Source organism: Dermacentor andersoni, chromosome 8 (assembly GCF_023375885.2).
Source record: "Dermacentor andersoni chromosome 8, qqDerAnde1_hic_scaffold, whole genome shotgun sequence".
In the NCBI taxonomy this organism is placed as follows: domain Eukaryota; kingdom Metazoa; phylum Arthropoda; class Arachnida; order Ixodida; family Ixodidae; genus Dermacentor; species Dermacentor andersoni.
Genome location: NC_092821.1, coordinates 122,001,568 through 122,019,645, shown reverse-complemented (window position 1 = coordinate 122,019,645; position 18,078 = coordinate 122,001,568). Strand labels below are relative to the sequence as shown.

The following is an 18,078-nucleotide window of genomic DNA, read 5'->3' as shown; positions in this document are numbered from 1 at the left end:
ACACACAGACACAAAAAAAAGAAGACACCCGTCATTTGGGCCTGCACGAACTATACGCTCACCTGGAAGGGTCTTCGTAACCTGACTTCTTCAACTGGTTGAAGAACAAGAATTTTTATCGCACTAAAACAGGAGAAAGCGGGAGATGGAAATCGAAGACGATGAGCAAAACGAGAACAAGGTGAAAGCGGGAGCCAATGTTTCGACACGTGGACTTGTCTTTTCCAAGGCCCTGGAAAAGACAAGGCCACTTGTCGGAACGTTGGCTCTCGCTTTCAACCTTGTTCTCGTTTTGCTCATCGTATTGGAGTAAAAGGCCTACAAAAATATCTGTCAGCATCTGGATCCATAGACGATACGGCTATAGTTGAGGATTCATTGCAAAAAAAGGCTCAGTGAGTCATCGGTTTTGTTTTAACAGCGCAGCACGAGACACAGCATACATATGCAGGCTCGGCTGAAGCGGAAGTTGAAGAGACAGAAAATAGAGTTCCGTTTATCGGAAGTTTAGTTTCTGCGAAGGACGAAAAAAAAACAAGAATTACGAAAAGTTGTTTTATTTCGAAAGCGTCGGGTGTTTTATTTCCCTGCCGATGAAAAGAAAAGACGTTATTGTACCTATTGTACTCTGCCTGGAGTATCAAAGCTACATTCCCGGAGTAGCTGCTCAGTTTGTTTTTTTGACGAGCGCAACCTTGATGCACAAAAGAAAGCGAAATCTAGGCAACGCGAACGCTCCACGAGCAGCGGTGAATACCACAACAGCGCAAATAACTGATGCATTAAATTTTCCTGGCTATTTGGCATCACCAATCGAACTTCTTGTAATCCTGGTTCATACGGAGCATGACAGCCGATGAGGCAGGTGAAGTTTCGGTTCCTGTTCCATTTAATAGGAATTTGTTAATATTGTTCCTATGCGTGGCCAACCCAAGATGGCGCCCTCGTCCCGTTTATCTGGCACTTCTGTTTAAGCCACTCTCGTTCAACCGAAGCCCACTGTATCTACTTTCCGCGCTTACACAAATTCTTTGGCAGACACTGCAAAGTCGAGATGCTATAGCGCCTGCTGGAGTAGCGTCAAGTGTGGGGTAATGGCGAACTCCCGCCACGCATGTTTGTCTGGTGACCCGGCTTGCCTTCACGCAAAGTTAGGTCGACTCTGTCTGCGGAAATTACCTGGAAATAGGTGCAATTACAAAATGCTTTCGACGTATCACAGTATGCTGTCCGCGTCCGGGACAGTAGCATTCGTAAGTACTCTCGCCACCGTGGTGTCCAACCAGTGCTTTCACTGTTTCCTCATTCACTTGTCAAACGGTCTTGTTTGCCGTCTGCCTAGCTCACCGGGTTTCGCAGCACGCTTTAACTGTGCTAGGCGTACAGTAACAAACCGAGCGCTCCGTGGGTCTACTACAAAGGATAGCCCTAATGTCCGGACTCAACATTCGCCACATGTCATCCTTTGAACCAAGAGACGTCCTTGGCCCAGCACTGCCTGTCCTAACCCAGCCTAACCTAGCGCAACGAAGGCGCTTTTGTGCTTTCTTAGAGACACTAATGTCAATGAGCCACTTGGGTGTTAAAGTGCTGTGTTTTGTGTATGTCGCGTATCTCCGCTGCAAATTGTGCACGTCATCTCATTTTTCGCATCCGTTCCATCTGGAGTATCACGCTGGGCATGGCTCCAGGCAACCCTCTCCGGTATCCATAAAATCTCTCTCTCTCACCGTGGGTGATCTCCCAGCGTTGAAGAGGGTGATCTTCTGCCAGTCAGTGCTCCGTAGCAACGGCGACTTGACGTCTCCGACTCCGTACACGTAACGCGACGGGATGTAGGTGGACATCTGAAGGAACTGGTCGGCGAATACCAGCGTCGACAAATTTGTGTGGAACCTGTAAGCGTGGACGTGTAAACTTTCGCGTGACGTTTTTAGATGCCAAGACAGAAGCAAACGCAATGTGAAAACTTTTTTTAGTTGTACCAGAACAACACACGCTGAGACGAATACCACCCTCGAGGGTGGATTGCGTGTCGAAACGCTATTTTTGCACACCATCCCCACATTCCCTGAAAATCTCGTAAATGAGTGTATTTGTTAGCAGAACACCCTTAGTGCACCCTTTCATTAATTGTATGGCACTAGAAGGGTGTTTTGTGTGGAACACACACCTTGCGGAATTTAAGGGTGCTCGGACACTTACACTTCTCAAGCAAGTAACAACAAGGTACACGTTCCTATTTTCCAGCAGTTTGCCTCAAGTCATAGTTAGAGCACGTCATGTAGACGGTAGTCTATGCATGTGAGCCTCTTACTTCATGTACATGGCGGCCCCGGCGGTGAAGTGGAAAATACGCGGCGTTTTCTTTTACATCCTGTACCATCCCTTTCGAGACTTTTTACCAGTGGCTACGTTTAAGTTCTAGCTTGGCGATGTTTTACAGACCAGCTGGGAATCGTACGCGAATAATAGCACGTCAGCCAATCACAGCTGTTCAGACGCACGTTCTTTCAGGTGCAGCATCGGCGCCGGCGCAGTGTTAAGGTCAGCAATTCTTGCGCTGATTCATGTAATGCCGGTTTGAATGAACGCTCGTATGTGCCCGAGGAACAAACTACTACCGATACGAACACATTTATTTTGCAGGGGTGGTGCGCCCTGGTCGTAAACTGGAATGAGACGCAACCACTTTGTCCTCTTCTCTCCTTCCTGCATTTCAAATCTCACTGCTAACTTCGCTTGAATTGTTTAACCTCGGTGCGGATTTATATAAATTGAAGCACTGGAAAGCGTAACGTCAGCCTATCAGAGCAGGTAGAGGCACCACTGCGCCACTAAGGTGCTGTATTATTCTCCGTGTTTGTGTGGGCCGAGTGTTACAGGGGTAACAATTCCAACTGGGAATATGCAGGTTCGAGTCTTGCATGCAGGCTGCGCCAGTTTTCTGTCTCGCTTCATATTTTGATACACACCTCGGAAGACACTTCGGGATTACTTTATACAGATGTCGGAGAAGACTTGGGCTTCGATAGAATAAAAGATATCTCCGTAAAAATAAAAGGCAGTGTGCATTTCGACAAAACACATATCAGGGTAGAAAGTTGCAATTCCAAAAAAAAAGTCACCCTTTCAAACGGGTGCATAAATTCGCTTAAACACCCTTTTCAATTATGCGACGTTCATAGCTCACAGTGTAAGGAAGTTGGTTACAGAGATGCAAAAACACCCTTTCCTTAGCGTGTACTATTTCCATAGGACGCGTTCAATGTCAACCCTGCGGCCCTTTCGAGTCCCAGCAAAGAAGAACGATTTGTGAGGATGTTGACCATCACCTTCGAGTGCTGTTGCACTATTTTCAAAGGTTTCAAGCTTTCTGTGCACTGTCCCTTTGCGGTTCAGGCAGCGAGACCTACTCTTAAGAGCTCTTGTGGATTGAGATAGAAGCCTTTTTTGTGTGAGCCTCTTTGACGTTGGAGACATTTCCTATATGAATATGCGTTCAAGTGGCAAGATCCAGGACCTTCATGTAAATATCTTCCATGTGGAACTACCCCTATGCGGTCGTATCTAGTGGTTTGGTGAATACGAGACGCCATACATCTAGACTGACTGAGCTCATTAATTTCTATCATTACAGAGGGAATGCACCATGAGGGTGGCGAAAGACTGCATTGGATGACAAGATCTTCAGAACTTTCCTCACGACCTCAATTTTTTAAACTGTTTCAACTTTCTTTGACGATTCTCTACCAACTATAGCACAAGTACTTGCGATCTAATGTAAAAATTGCAGCGGGTAGAGGTCTTTAGAAGCTGCTGGCAGAACGGCATTATTTTTTTGCCTTCCCGGTCCAACTCATGCAGAAAGTCGGCCTTCACGTCAGTCAGGTTTGCTATCCACAAGGGGGATCACCGTAGCGAACAGATACGTACACCACTTTTCTGGACACTGGCCGGATGATCTCGACGTCTCCAGCCGGGCTGACCGAGGTGTCGTACATCACCGGGAAGTAGTGGTCTCTCTTCGGCACGTTGGGCAGCGGCACCTCGTACCGCGACGACCTCGGGTCGTAAACCTGCGGGCATGGTTGCCGGAGCATAGATAGATTTTTTTCACGTGACGTCATGGACGCGCCTGCTTCTCATCGTGCTAATAATACTCGAGCATGGTGGCCACGTTGACATCGGTGCTCTGTTCTGCTTTTTTTTTGGCGGTAACCGATTTTCAACGGATTATCCCTGTTGTCGATTAGCCATCCTGGACTTTTTTCCTTTTTTTTTGTCTTGGTTGAGGTCCAGCAAGCTTAGCGATTCGAACAAACCTCTCCCTTACAACGCGCCGCTGGAACGCCGGATGCCTCCGGGGGGGGGGGGGGGGGGGGGGGGGGAGGGTGACTCGTTTTTTAAACATAAAAGAAGTATGGGGTTTTACGTGCCACAACCACTTTCTAGTTATGAGGCACGCCGTAGTGGAGGACTCCGGAAATTTCGACCGCCTGGGGTTCTTTGACGTGCACCCAAATCTAAGTACACGAGTGTTTTCGCATTTCGCCCCCATCGAAATGCGGTCGCCGTGGCCAGGATTCGATCCCGCGACCTCGTGCTCAGCAGCCCAACACCATAGCCACTGACCAACCACGGCAGGTTGTCTTATAAACTGGTGGGTGTCCGGTGGTAGAGAGAGACCCGCCCTTTCCACAACCGAGCCGTGCCTTCTACTCACTCACTCACGATTGCAATTGTCAAATGCTGTCGCACGGTTGTGTTTTTTGCTTACGCAGCTTCTCGATGTGCCCGTACCCTAAAATTCCGGCCACGAAGATGTAAACGCGAAGCATCTATACAACGTCAAGCGCAATTTACTCAAACTGCTGAAAGAATCTTAATAAACATGCCTTCTTTATCTGTTTGGCTGCTCTGTATAACCGATGAAATATGCCCGGACCACAATAAATCATTTCTGAACTTTTGGTATTCCTGAATTTCTTATTCTTACACTTGGTGCGATATTGATTTTCTTGCATATTGTGTGTATGTTCGTGGTTTACAACAAAACGCTAGGTTCAAAAATAATGTTCTTGTTGTCCACGCCGTTCACGGAACTGCTCGGCAGTGCAGCAACGCTGCAGATAAATTGTGTTTCATATCCTTCTTTATTATTTTTATATAGAAACTAACATTGCAAAGCAGATTCATGCCATACGAGACTAATAAGCTACACACTAGATTCAGCCACTGCAGCAAGTCGCAGTTATAAAACGAAGCGAAAAAACCCCACTTCAAACAGTATTTTTGTCAGTTAAAGCCAGGAAATAGCGAAAGGATGGAAACTTATGTTAGTCGCTCGCGCCACCCTTTAGGAGGGCCACGGGTAGGTGGAACCACTGTGTAGCTTCCAGCAACGTTGCTTATAACCCTAAAAACAACGTGATGGAGAACAGCCATATCTGCATTCAAGTGGCCACAGCTGATGAAAAAAATTGTGTCAAATACAAATAAATTACGCGAGATTAGTGTTCAGTAGTCAAACTGCGCGATGTGCAAACATATTTCATCTTCCAATCAACAGTTCGCATGTAACGTCTTGCTTGCTAGAGAACAAAGTCGACCTTCACTTGCACAATGTTCGCGGGCCCAAGGGCAACGTTACGGACAATTGCCTTAATTTGAATTGGAGTGTATTCGCGTGATGAGGCACCTCTTAAGCTTTCGCTCGAGGCGCCATATATAGAGATTGAATGTTAATGATGAACGCACGAGTTACACTCGAAAGTTTCTTGTGTCGCATATTCACGCGAGAGGCTCACACCCACTAGCCATGGTGGCTTATTGGCTACAGCATTGCGCTGCTATAGACATGAAGGCCGTGGGTTCGTGTCCCAGTCATGGCGGCCGCATTACGCTCGGGGCGAAAAGCAATAAAAAACGGTCGTTTATTGTGCGCTAGGTGAATTTTAAGGAAACCCAGGTGATCAAAATAACTCCACCGTCCCCCACTACGGGCTGCATCGTTATCAGATCATGGTCTTTTGGCACGTAAAACTCAGGAATCTTATTTGAAGTCTGAAGCCCACACTTAATGGGTCCTCTTGAGTCCAAATTAAGTCTTTTTTTCTAGCCTACCGTTTCCCGTGCACCGTAAACCGATTTGCAACCTTAAGGGTGCTTTCTGTGTATAACTCCCACCCTTACACCTTTTACGAGCATGAGAATGGGAGACATAAGCCGATTTGCACCTTTAAGGCTGCTTTGTGTCTAGAGCTCCCACCGTTATACTTTCTACGGGTAGAAGAGTGGGCGACATACGCCGATTTGCACCCTTAAGGGTGTTTCTGCCTATAACTCCCACGATTACGCTTTTTGCTGGTGTAAGAGTGCGAGACATGGACCGATTTTCACCCTTAAGGCTGCTTTGTGCCTAGAGCTCCCAACATTACACTTTCTGCGGGTAGAAGAGTGGGCGACATACGCCGATTTGCACCCTTAAGGGTGTTTCTGCCTATAACTCCCACGATTACGCTTTTTGCTGGTGTAAGAGTGCGAGACATGGACCGATTTTCACCCTTAAGGCTGCTTTGTGCCTAGAGCTCCCAACATCACACTTTCTGCGGGTAGAAGAGTGGGCGACATACGCCCATTTGCACCCTTAAGGGTGTTTCTGCCTATAACTCCCACCATTACGCTTTTTACTGGTGTAAGAGTGCGAGCCATAGGCCGATTTGCACCCTTAATTACACTTGAGGACGTAAATCGGTTTACAGTGCACGCACGCGCCCGTTGCACGTGCAGGACGCTCGCTTACCCTGATGCGGGCGGTGTTGTCGTTGTAGTTGATGACCTCGACCTGGACGGCATGGAGGTCGTCGGGCAGCCCCGACGGCGTGACGCGGACCGCGCGTACGACGGTCCTCGTGGGCGACCGCTGGATGGTGTCCACCTTGTAGCCCAAGTAATTGGCCGGGTAAAAGCAGGCCGGCGGCAGCTGGAAACCCGGCTCCAGGCTCTCGGCCGACGCGTTCACGGGCTCGAAGCAGCAGCCACGGGTTCTGCAAACCGTGCGACATGTGGTTCGAGCACGAGGTCTTTCGCGAAGGCAGTGCGATAATTTGCGCAGGTTGACGCTTACCTTTCTCTCTCTGTGTGTGTGCGTGTCTGCGTGTGCGTGTCTGTTTCTGTGTGTGTGTGTGTATCTGTGTTTCTGTCTCTGTGTGTGTGTGTGTGTGTGTGCGCGTGTGCGTGTGCGTGTGTGCGCGTGTGTGTGCGTGTGCGTGTGCGTGTGCGTGTGTGTGTGTGTGTGTGTGTGTGTGTGTATGTGTGCGCGCGGGCGCGCGCGCGCGTGTGTGTCTTGAAACAGTACCTCAGCTCGGGTCAATAAATAAATAGACAACCACAACGCTCCCGTCCACTACAGTAATCCTCGTCTGACCCTACGTTTACTTCACCCGAACTTCGCGTGGTTTCGCAGTGACGATCTGCGCGTATTACGGCACCAATAAATGTAGCACGGTCATGGGATGGGGACGCTCAGCCAATAAACACTTACTACCTTTCGGTTCACTTTCACAGACTTATTCGAAATAATGCGGTACTGGAGTGGGAGCTCAGAATTGTGGTGCGTACGCGAGACTTGGCGAACGATGTTCTGACGCAACGAGACACGCTTGCTCGTGGTCACATGCATTTCGATCGTCCGGTCATCAGCCCGAGCCATAGCTGAATGCGTTGGTCATCACCAGATTACCTAAGTGACATTGTGTTTGGCTTGGTTCATTCTGATTGGTCCATGCCGTTGCTGAACGCGGAACGTCTCGAAAACATCATTTAGGCTAAGCAGCAATGTGCCTCGCTAGTCGTTGTGGGTAAAATCTCCTAGGAACTTCAGCTGCTGACGTTTCTTCCACTGCACCTCACAAGTTCAGGCATAATCGTTTAATGGTACGGTCAGTTATGATGACGATTGCGACGATCGCTTCTGCAGCCCTTATGGCAAACTCTGAGCAAACCGCACGCATCCGCAACGACCGGACGTTGGCATGACTACCGGTACAGAAATTGCAACTTATGTTACTTTGGTGTTCTTAGGACACTTGAAACCACTTTCCTGCATCTGTGCCTGCAACTAACCGCTCGCCTTTCATGCCCACTTGGGGCTCTGGGCATGTCCCACTGGGTCTCTGCCACTGCCGCTCTTGAATGAACTTCTTTGACGCCAACTTGGGTTCACCGACCTCTGGGTACGCGCTGCTCTTCAACGACGAAAGAAAAAGGGTCTCCAAATATTATCCAGTGCTGGGTGGTATTGAATCCGCTTATATATCTATTCAGACATTCTTCTTTCAATGGAGAGCTTCAGTGAGCCCGCCATCTCAGCATTTGCGGATACCGGGTTTCAGCAGAGATGTAGGGCAGCAATGACGCTGGTAGCGACATCTGCTGACTCAGTGGCTGACAAGAGAGCGTGCAAAACTAATACTGCAGTGACTTAAATCTCTTGCTTCAGCGCTGGTGAAGAGTGTTGGTTGCACCATAATGGTTAACGTGCGGCAATTATACCGTGTTTTCTTTTCGGTGATAGCATTGGCTCGACACAAACATTTCTCGAACACGTTGTGGTTAGACAAAAGGCCATAAGATGTCACTCCCACATTTGCTACTGCGCGCACGACTTCGGTGACCCGGTAATCCGCAAACGTTAGGGCGTTTACCGACAGACTAAAAGTATCTGATATATTATATATATATATATATATATATATATATATATATATATATATATATATATATATATATATTCCGAAACACCCGACGCGCAATGTTTTCGGCGGCGCCGTAAGATGGCGCAGCGTGTCATTCCGGCATTGCAAGATTGTTTCAATGCTAATCACATTAACGTCGAAGTTCACCGTGAGAAGAGTTCTACCGTAGCTTTGGCGGCTTGGCAACAGTAACAGATTGGTTCAGAAAACCGGCCTCACAGATATTCAGGATAACAGATAACGGTTTGAAATATGTTTCTTCTCTTCCTTCCCTGTCCTACAATGCGAAGCTGCCGAAAGTTGACTAAGGAAGCTTTGTAGCTAATTCGCATACGGTATTCCTCAACTAATTCCCGATTTAACCGGTTACAGCACGACACAAGTGCATAAAAACCCATCAAATCCTTAGCCATAGTTGTGCCACAAAAGTTGCAGTTTTCGCCTGAAAGGCGGCGCATTGATTGCGATAGCAAATTATTAGACAGCTATACGACGTAAGGTTAGCAGTTTGATCGGGTGCATAAATTGCTGTGGACATTCGCTTAGAAATTGAATTTACCGAGCACGCTGCCGTCACGCGTGCACAAGCAAACACGACCATATCTCAATTGATGACCGCAGACGCTCGAAGTCAGAAAGCTGGCGTGATGAAGAGCGGCAGCAGCGGCGAGCGAATTCCCATCCATGCTACCTCAATGCGAACCTGGCGTGCGAGAACACAGCGCACATGAAGCCACCAGTCATCTCGGGCTCCGTAGCCTTCGAATCCACCGACAGACTGCCTCCAAGATGGTCGGCCGCGCTCAGCCGCCACAGACGGAGTACAGGAGGGTATGCGCACTGCTCCTTCCCCCTCCTAGCGCGCGCAGAACAGCAAGCTAGAGAAGTCAACCTCAAACCTTTTACTCTTGCATTTCGTAAATAATGTATCTTCCTCTGATCGAACCAGATCGACTGAACTGATTAGATCAATCGGACGGATTGGAAAGATTGCGGCGGCCTCCCACATTTACACGAAACGACAACATGACGAAAGCTGAGTGTCCAGATTAGCACCCCGGGTCCTTCCCAGTTGGCCGGCACTGTGTACCTTCAGTTCTGTGGCATTTATGTACGAGAAATCACGACCATGAATATGAAGACACTCAAAGTGCAACGAAGAAACGCCATTCAAACAGAGGCATTGAATCAGTGGCCTATAGGCTGCCTCCCCTTCCTCCACCCCCCAGCGAAGGGTCTGCGGCTCACCGGCAGGACTCGTGGCTCGGAGCCGACTCCGGGTGGCAGTCGACGCGTTGGCTCTCCCACACCTGGCTGCATATGGGGCTCTGGATGACCACGATCTCCTTGACGTCGCCCCTGGACATTGGGCCAACTCTGCCAATGTTCGCGTAGCCTTCGTCGTCGACGACCGCGTTGTCGCCGTACACCTGGGACATCATCCTCGGCTCGCCCGAACGGTCCGGCGCGGCGCGACGATCGCTGGCGCTGCCGGCCACGCGAGGTGGCGCTGCCGGCGAGTGCCGACGACCATCTCCGTGACCGCGACTCAGGTCGGTGGCTTTCGAAAAAGAAATCACGACCGGCATGTCCCACCCGCTTTGCTAACCTATCACAATCTCCAAACAGATTCAGGAGACGAACAATGTGCGTTCTTGTGTTTTTTTTAACGCTAACATTTTCCCCCGCAAACGGCGACAGCTCTGTTACAGGGTCCCAGACCAGGCTAGTTGGTATTTCATGCTGAAGTGGCTAGAGCAAAAGTGGACACGGGACGTTAAAAAGGCGACAAGGACAGGCACAAGCACAAGGACAAGGACAAGCGCAAGGTCAAGGACAAGCGCTCGTCCTTGACGCCTGTTTAGTGTCCCGTGTCCACTCTTGCGCTAGTCACTTCAGCACTGTTAAACCGAGCAACGCAATTAAGGATGTATTGTACCTATAACTCAGGCTTTTGTACCCAAAGGGCGTAAGGACGTGAGTTACGGACGAATCTGCACATTTAAGGATCTTTAAGGGTGTAAATCGGTGGACGTGGTGTGTCGCTATTATTCGGGTTAGCTGGAAATCTCTTCAAGGTAAATGTTCGTTTTCTAAGACGCCTCCTTGCACGTTACGCTTACCCGAAATCCAGTCAGCAAATGACAGCACCGCAAGTTTAGTATAATCACTCGCTCGCACGTGTAAAATATTATTTCGCCGGCCTCCGCGCTCACGTCCAGCCTCATTCACCGAAAAAACTCACCGAGACTCACAGTCACGCATTAGACGTGGCACCACTCACTAGAGACCAATATACCGACCAACTAGCGGTTTGGCATAACCTACGTAAGTATTTCGAAGCTGAAGACTTGGTCACAACTTAGCCACAACGCAAACGAGGTACAACGATATCACTTCCCTTCTGTAAGTTGTATACTACAAAACTTGAAAAACAGGCATGTTTCAAGTTCGGAGCGCGGCGTTAACAAATCTAGCGCGATCGGCAAACTCATGGGCGATTACGTAGAAAATCACAAACGCACACGCACCCATACGCGCACTTCTTCTACTTTGACACTCCTAATGCTAAAGCATCAAGAAGGTCTACAGAATGTATATATCCATCCACTTTGACACACCTAATGCGAAAGCATCAAGAAGGTATACCTCCCCCCACCCCAGAATGTATATGTCCATCCACTCTGACACTCCTAATGCGGAAGCATTAAGAAGGTCCACAGATTGTATATATCCACCCTTTTCTTCTAAAAATGGCGCCCACCTGTCGCTGTGGCGGCCGCCGACCCGTTGCCCGCTCCAGGTCCCGCGCCCCGCTGTCGCAACGCGCCCAGGAAGCTCTCGGGCAGGTCGGCCACGCGCAGCTTGATGGTCATCGTGGGCTCCGGCTTGGGCAGCGGCTTGTCCCGCGGAGAGAAGGGCCGACCCGCCGACATGATGTAGAAGAGCGACACCAGGATGACGCAGGACGACAGCAGCATGACGACGCCGAACGAGTACATCACCGCCGTCGGGATGCGCAGCGCCCCGCCCACTGACTTGTCGTCGCCCGAAAGGAGCTTACCTGCAACGGCGACGAGGAGGCGTTGTCCCCCATTGCACCTTGCGAATAGCGTTTAACGCTTCGCGCCTCTGCATCGATCTCAACTTCCGCGCCAACCATGTGCAAACTACAGCGACAGTTATCACGCAGCTTAGCTGCAACGGGACCAAGGAAGTGGGGCTAGAAGAGGGAATCGTATACTATACGCTTGTAGCTGGTGCTTGTCCGGTTTCGGCCTTGCCTCGGATTGTATTCGTTTATTTTTGACGTAATTGTCAAATGTCAAATGTAAATTTCAAGATTATTATATTTATTAATGAACCATGCCCAAATTACAAGCACCGTTATCACATAGCCCTCGAAACGTATTAGACAGTGTTTCTAAAATTGGGGCACGTAGAACCCCAGAGTTCATTTACACATTCTGGACGCACGTTTTCTTTTCTGTGCAGTCCATCCATCTCTGCAGGCAGTCAGCGGACCCAGGTCCTACAGGGAGCACGAAGCATTTGAGGACACGGCTTCGATTGGGCCAAAAACAATATCATCCTTCCGTTTGTCTATAGGCGCCTAACGTCGCCTTCACCAGACCCTCTGTCTGGAGAAGGCGACAGAGGGTCTAGCACTTTTATTTCTGGGCAGCTGCTTCCAGTGGGACGCAGGGGATGGATTCGCACTATTCGCGTTTTGCGCCGGCCACGATCACTTGAAGATCGCCACCTACTCGAACTTGGCAAAATACTCTGTTTCTCTGGCTGTGACAAAGGCTTACGTCCAACGGAAATGCGTGACGATGTATAGAAACATGCAATGCAAGCCGTCAAGCACAATTCTAGCGGTTAAGTTTTTTTCCAGCAGTGTGGAAGGCCCCCACGAAGGAGAACCCGCAAAAGGCAACAATGACCGTCGGCCCAAGCAGCTTCGGGTGGCAGAGTCTGCAGTTAGACTACGTACACACGAGATAATTAGACACCAGCCCCAAATGAATGCGCGGTTTGCTCCCTCCCACAGGGCATATATACGTGAACCAAGACAGGCTGCCTCTGAACTTCTGCGGACTCGTCACCTTCAATGTTGGGTGTTGGTTCACAATATTTGAACATGCTATTACGTATTTCACGGTTGAAGCTACTGCGCTTGAACTTTTCACGTGTCCTGTGCAATCTGTGCATCACATTGTGCTTGTCCAATTCGCACTGCTGCACGTAGTTCGACTTTGTAATTAAACTTTTTAGCCCTTGAAAAGTATTTCCACAGTACTATATGTATATACGAAGTCTGTAAAGATATTATTCGAGGATAAATGAATACATTGTTCCCATTATAGTCTGTGGAGCCACGGACGCATCAGCCCACAGGCCCAAAAATAGGCAGTTATGTCAAAAAATGGCCTCTCTGAACTCTACGCAACACCTCCCCCTGCCCCTCGAAGTCTATGAAAAGTAATAATCATGCCGAAAGCGCCCTTCTTATTGACCAATTGCGTCTGATGATGATTACGAGCACTCACGTAGCCAAAAAAAAAGAGTTGTGCGAGATGTTAAGGGGACAACAATGAATCTACAGCCCCAATTGATCTTCGAAAGAAACTAGACTACTGCATGATGAAAACATTTCATACGCCAGCAATCTTAAGTGCGAGGCTGACGACAGATTGTGCGAAGTCAAAGGGTCCCCAGTTTGTCCTACGGCTAGTCTAAGTTGAATTTTACGAGCAAGGTTGAACACGGCAATCACTTTACACAGCGAGTCTGATTGTAAGAAAGCGAGAAGACAGTGGTGCAATCATACCGGTGATGGGTGCCTCCTCCATGTTGCCATTGTCATCCAGGCGCACCTCCTGGAAGATCTCGCCTTCGTTGGCGTCTTCGACGTTGCGCCGAGACGCCCTGCGCTCCATCTGCTCCTGCGCTGCCTGCGCAGGTGAGTGCAGAAAGAGGATGACGTCATACTGCGAGTGGCGCCATCTGTTACGAGTGCTCAGGTTGGTCTCAAGTGGCCTCCGAGATGCGCGTGTACACTTGCTGTTGCGTCTGGGCTGAGCCATTAAGAAAAAAACACTAAGGTGCGTCCCAACTCTGGCGAGTATCGGATACAGCCTACGTAAAGGTAGCTAAAGAGACACCTTCGAGCTCAAGTATTGCAGCGCGTCTGAAACCGTCTGGGAGACGCTGGGAAGGCGGTTATGTGATTTGACGCCACCTAGCGGTGGCAATAAAAAGTTAAGTGCTCATATTTTTGTGTTTTAACTCTTTTGCTTGCGCAAACCTATGAAAAACACGACTTACATTAAGCACATAGGAAAGAGTGGCTATGTTTCTTTTTCTGCGCGGACGACCTTCCCATCGAGTATTCAAGCTTCCTTCCCAGCCGCCATCTTATTTTGAACGAAAAACTAGCCTGCATCGTTTCTGACTTCGATGCTGTCTTCACGAAGCTGTCTTCTTTGATGTCTTGATTAGAATTAGAACGAGACTTAAGATAGACGCTGATCGCTTTACCATCTACATCGCCGTTGGCTGCGACTATTGCAGTGTTGCCTGAAGGTCATTCATGTGGAAGTGTAACAGAAAGGACTCTTGGATACGGTGCCGCTGTCGTATTCCTGCTGTTACTTACAAATCGCCGCTTCAGGTGCACGTCTCAACACTTGAGCGCTATCAAGGCGCAGATTCTACGCCCCTTGGTGAAGCTATTACGTTTGTTGTGCCGGTGTTATTTCGGTGCCGTCTAGCAGGCGCTAGTCAAATGACACACGTTGCCTCCGAGATTTCGACTAACATATCTGCATTTTCTCGACCTTCTTGTCAATTTTTCGCTTGTTTGCCTCATTTTACACGCACAATAGGCCTACCCACAATATGATGCGACACTATTTCAATAGTGTACATCGTTATAGTATGTAAAGTTTTGCTTGACTAGGCATCTCGGAGGCGCTTATGACATCCGAGAGGCTTCGGGAACCGGTGCAGGCAGTGATGTAATAAGTAAAACAAAATAAAGAACGAAATGAAGAGACAATTTCATGTGTACATTGCCGTTCAACCAGCGCTACATGTCATGCCAGCGACGACAGAAGCGAGACATATCTGGCCTTTCCAGGGCACGAGGGGAAAAGGAAAACTTCAGTCGAGAAATGTGAAGGCTGCGAGTTAGGCACTCGCTGGTGGCAAGTATTTTTTCGTCCATCTTAGGTTCTTTTTACGTTATCCTTTCTACAGTTAAAAAAACAAACAAATAACATCCCTTGTGCTCTCCTTGGCGTCATCTGTGGGCTTTCATATGGTTGTAGCTTCAACTATCCCAGCTGTCAGCCAAAATGTTTAATGACGGGGCACATAAAAGGGCTCTCCTAATTTTTTCTTTCCTGCCAGCCGCATATTTCGGAGGAGATGCGCACAAACCATTTCAATTAACTCAACGGCATCGTACTCGCCGTCGCTGGCACTGAACCCGAGCCCTCTTTTTTTTAACTAAAGCTGTGCGTACACATTTGTGCGACTAATGTTACGCCGGAAATAAAGCAAGCCGCTGCGATTTCTGGATGTTGTGTGGTTGAACAAAGACCGATCAAAAGCAAAATCGGCTCTCGAAAGGCTCTTTATCCACCGAATTGTGTGGCTGAAAGCAACCGTCATCAGTCAGTCTGCAATGTTTCGCAATGCTCGAGCCTCGTCGCAATCGATACGTCACACTGCGCCTGCCACTCCGACATTTCGCTCTGCCCCCTCCCACCCCACCCCCTCCAACTGAGCAAAATCCTTCTGCCGTCCCTGTGCTTGACGCCGATAGGCCCTAGATTACGCATTGCGTCATCGGCCCAGTGTTAGGCAGAGGGCTTCGCAACACCATGCGCATCGCGTGCCGTAAAGCCAACTCAAGTACTGTCCATAGACATCTCTACACCTTCTCCCTCCCTTCTCTCTCTTCCCCTTCTCCCTTCCCCCAGCGTAGGGTAGATAACCAGACCCTTGACTGATTAACATCCCTGCCTTCCTATATTCTTCTCTCCCTCTCTCTCTCTCTCTCTCTCGGTCCCAGTGATCACCGATCACTTTCCTCCGAAGTGACTTCCTCAGAAATCGTTCCGGGCTGGAATCCTAGCTTCGCGCGCTCACCGTTTCGAGGCGGAGGCCTAGAGATGGACGGCCGGGATGCGCGACGGCTTCTTCTTCCTTTGGCCCCGAGCCACGCACCGCCGGTATGCTCCTCGCGCTAGCCTGCCCCCTGCTTCTTCTTTCTCGGATCTGAATTTTGGGGGAAGTAAGGTTTGAGCAATTTAACGTGCAGTGGGAATTCTAAAGGAAGAAGCAAAATAAGGGCCTGAGCCCTGAATAAAGTTACGAAACGCTGGTTTCGCCTCACTTTGTTTTCCTAAAAAAAAGGTAATAATCACAGTTTTCTCACCACCCGATTCGTGGCCGATCGCCCAGAGTGGGTTGCGCCATTTCGCTGAGGAAGAAGATCAAGAACAAGGTACAGCAGGTTGCTTTTCATCCAGCCGGTAAGTTCCCAGTTATGTCTTTGTTTTCGTGACGGTATATGTTGTGGGATGAGTGGGTACATCGTTCTAATCAGAGGAATATCAGTAGACAGAATACGGGAAATACGAAAACCGAGATTAAGACCGGAATGTGAGGAAGGAGAAAGTCGGAAGGAGAGGAAGGCAGAAACCCATACATTGTCTTAGACGATGACCAAACGTGAACAAGGTTCACGTAGTTCACGTTTTACACATCGTCTTGAATTTCCATCTCCCGCATTCCCCGTGTTTTCCCTGGATTTATACCTTGTCTTAGTCTTTCTCTTGATTTTTCCTGTTTTCTATCTTGTTCTATGGCCTTCCCCCGAACATGGTGTCCTTTTCTGTCCCTTCTTCTTCACATTTCCGTAACCTAGTAAGTTAGTTCAGCCATCTTGATGCGTCTGGCAAAGCGCACATCATTTATTAATGCCAAAGCATTATATGTCCCACGAGGTAGAAAATCCGACGTTGTCCGTAACGAGTGTTAACAAAGATCATCATCATCAGTGACGTCATCAGCATCTTGTATGACGGCAGCAGCAATACATAATTGAAGTTAAAACAAGTTAGGGTAAGGTGACTTAAGGTGTAGTAAAGTGAATTAAGGTGAAGTAAAGTATATTAAGGTAGATAAAAGGGGATTAGGTGGATTAAGGTTGGTACAAATTGAAGCAAGGTGGATCAATGTGGATTAAGAATCGTTAATGTTGGTACGAATTAGGGCAAGGATGATTAAGGTGCATTAAGGTTGGTACAAATCAGAACAAGGTGGATCTAGGTGGATTAATAATGATTAAGGTTGTTACAAATTAGGGCAATGTGAATTAAGGCGGATTGAGGTTGATACAAATTAGAGGAGTGTGCATTAAGGTGGATAAAAGTGGATTAAACTGGAATAAGGTAGAGTTGGGAAGGACATGGGATAACGTATGGCCTCACGTATCATGGACGTAACCAATTAATTAGAAAATTCATAAAGCTGACGCATTCAAATCACGTAAGACTACTTAAGTGACTGTCATTTTTTTATGCGTGGATCCACTAAAGCATTTTCGGAGGAGAACAAGGATAACTCATAACACAGCCTTTCCAAGCATTCAAAACTACGCTTTTATTTTTCTTTTGACGGCCTTCGTCAATCTGGCCAGCGTCCGAAACAGCTGCGTACTGCGCACTAACCTGGACGGTGCCAACACAATTTACACGTCATTCTGGCGAAACATGGGAGCAGTTATTTCGCAAAGTTTGTGCAGATTAATCACAGGCATTATGGATAGGTTCTTCTCTGTTTAATAATGCAGGTACACTAAAGCCCAAAAGGGCATTATGTGGGCGGGGAGGGGATCCAAAAAGATGACAGAAACCACGACAAATATTCTCTAATAAGCGAGAATAGAGAAAAAGGCGGATTTCAGTGACCTAAGTGGTAAATATAGTATTCTGATAAAAAGGCCAACGAGACATTCAGAATGCTGTACTTAAGTAAACCTCGCGCAATAAATACATAATAAAACGTGATACCATCCCAAAGAAGGAATGACAAGTTTCCATATTGTACTTTGAAACCGGACTGTTTGTCTCGAACAGGGCCGTGTATGTCGTCTTCTTGTCCCGACCCTCGTCACTTCGAGGTGCAAGACGCCCAAGATGACACGAAACCAATTGGCGCCCAAATAAGCCATCACGAGGACTGCGACCCAAAGCTGTAGTCCTGCTCCCATGGCGTTGCAGCACTCAGTTCGGGGTCACAA

At 48.3% G+C, this 18,078-nt stretch overlaps 1 protein-coding gene across 1 annotated transcript; it reads right to left on the bottom strand.

Moving 5' to 3' along the window:
• Window positions 1–58: 58 nt before the first annotated feature.
• LOC129384389 (uncharacterized) lies at window positions 59–18,048 on the bottom strand. The gene is made up of 9 exons (XM_055069836.1): window positions 17,944–18,048; window positions 15,921–16,049; window positions 13,594–13,717; window positions 11,524–11,823; window positions 10,008–10,320; window positions 6,806–7,049; window positions 3,937–4,079; window positions 1,731–1,896; window positions 59–94 (listed from the first exon to the last, which is right to left on the bottom strand). The coding sequence occupies exons 1-9, from the start codon at window positions 18,046–18,048 to the stop codon at window positions 59–61; spliced, it is 1,560 nt and encodes a 519-aa protein (XP_054925811.1).
• Between the last annotated feature and the right edge of the window lie 30 nt (window positions 18,049–18,078).

Coding starts and splice junctions, on each gene's coding strand:
- LOC129384389 (XM_055069836.1), bottom strand. CDS start 18,048: ATGGGAGCAGGACTACAGCTTTGGGTCGCAGTCCTCGTGATGGCTTAT. Junction 13,718..15,920: donor TAGGCCTCCGCCTCGAAACG/GTGAGCGCGCGA, acceptor TCACCTGCGCAG/GCAGCGCAGGAGCAGATGGA. Junction 1,897..3,936: donor CCAGTGTCCAGAAAAGTGGT/GTACGTATCTGT, acceptor CCACGCTTACAG/GTTCCACACAAATTTGTCGA.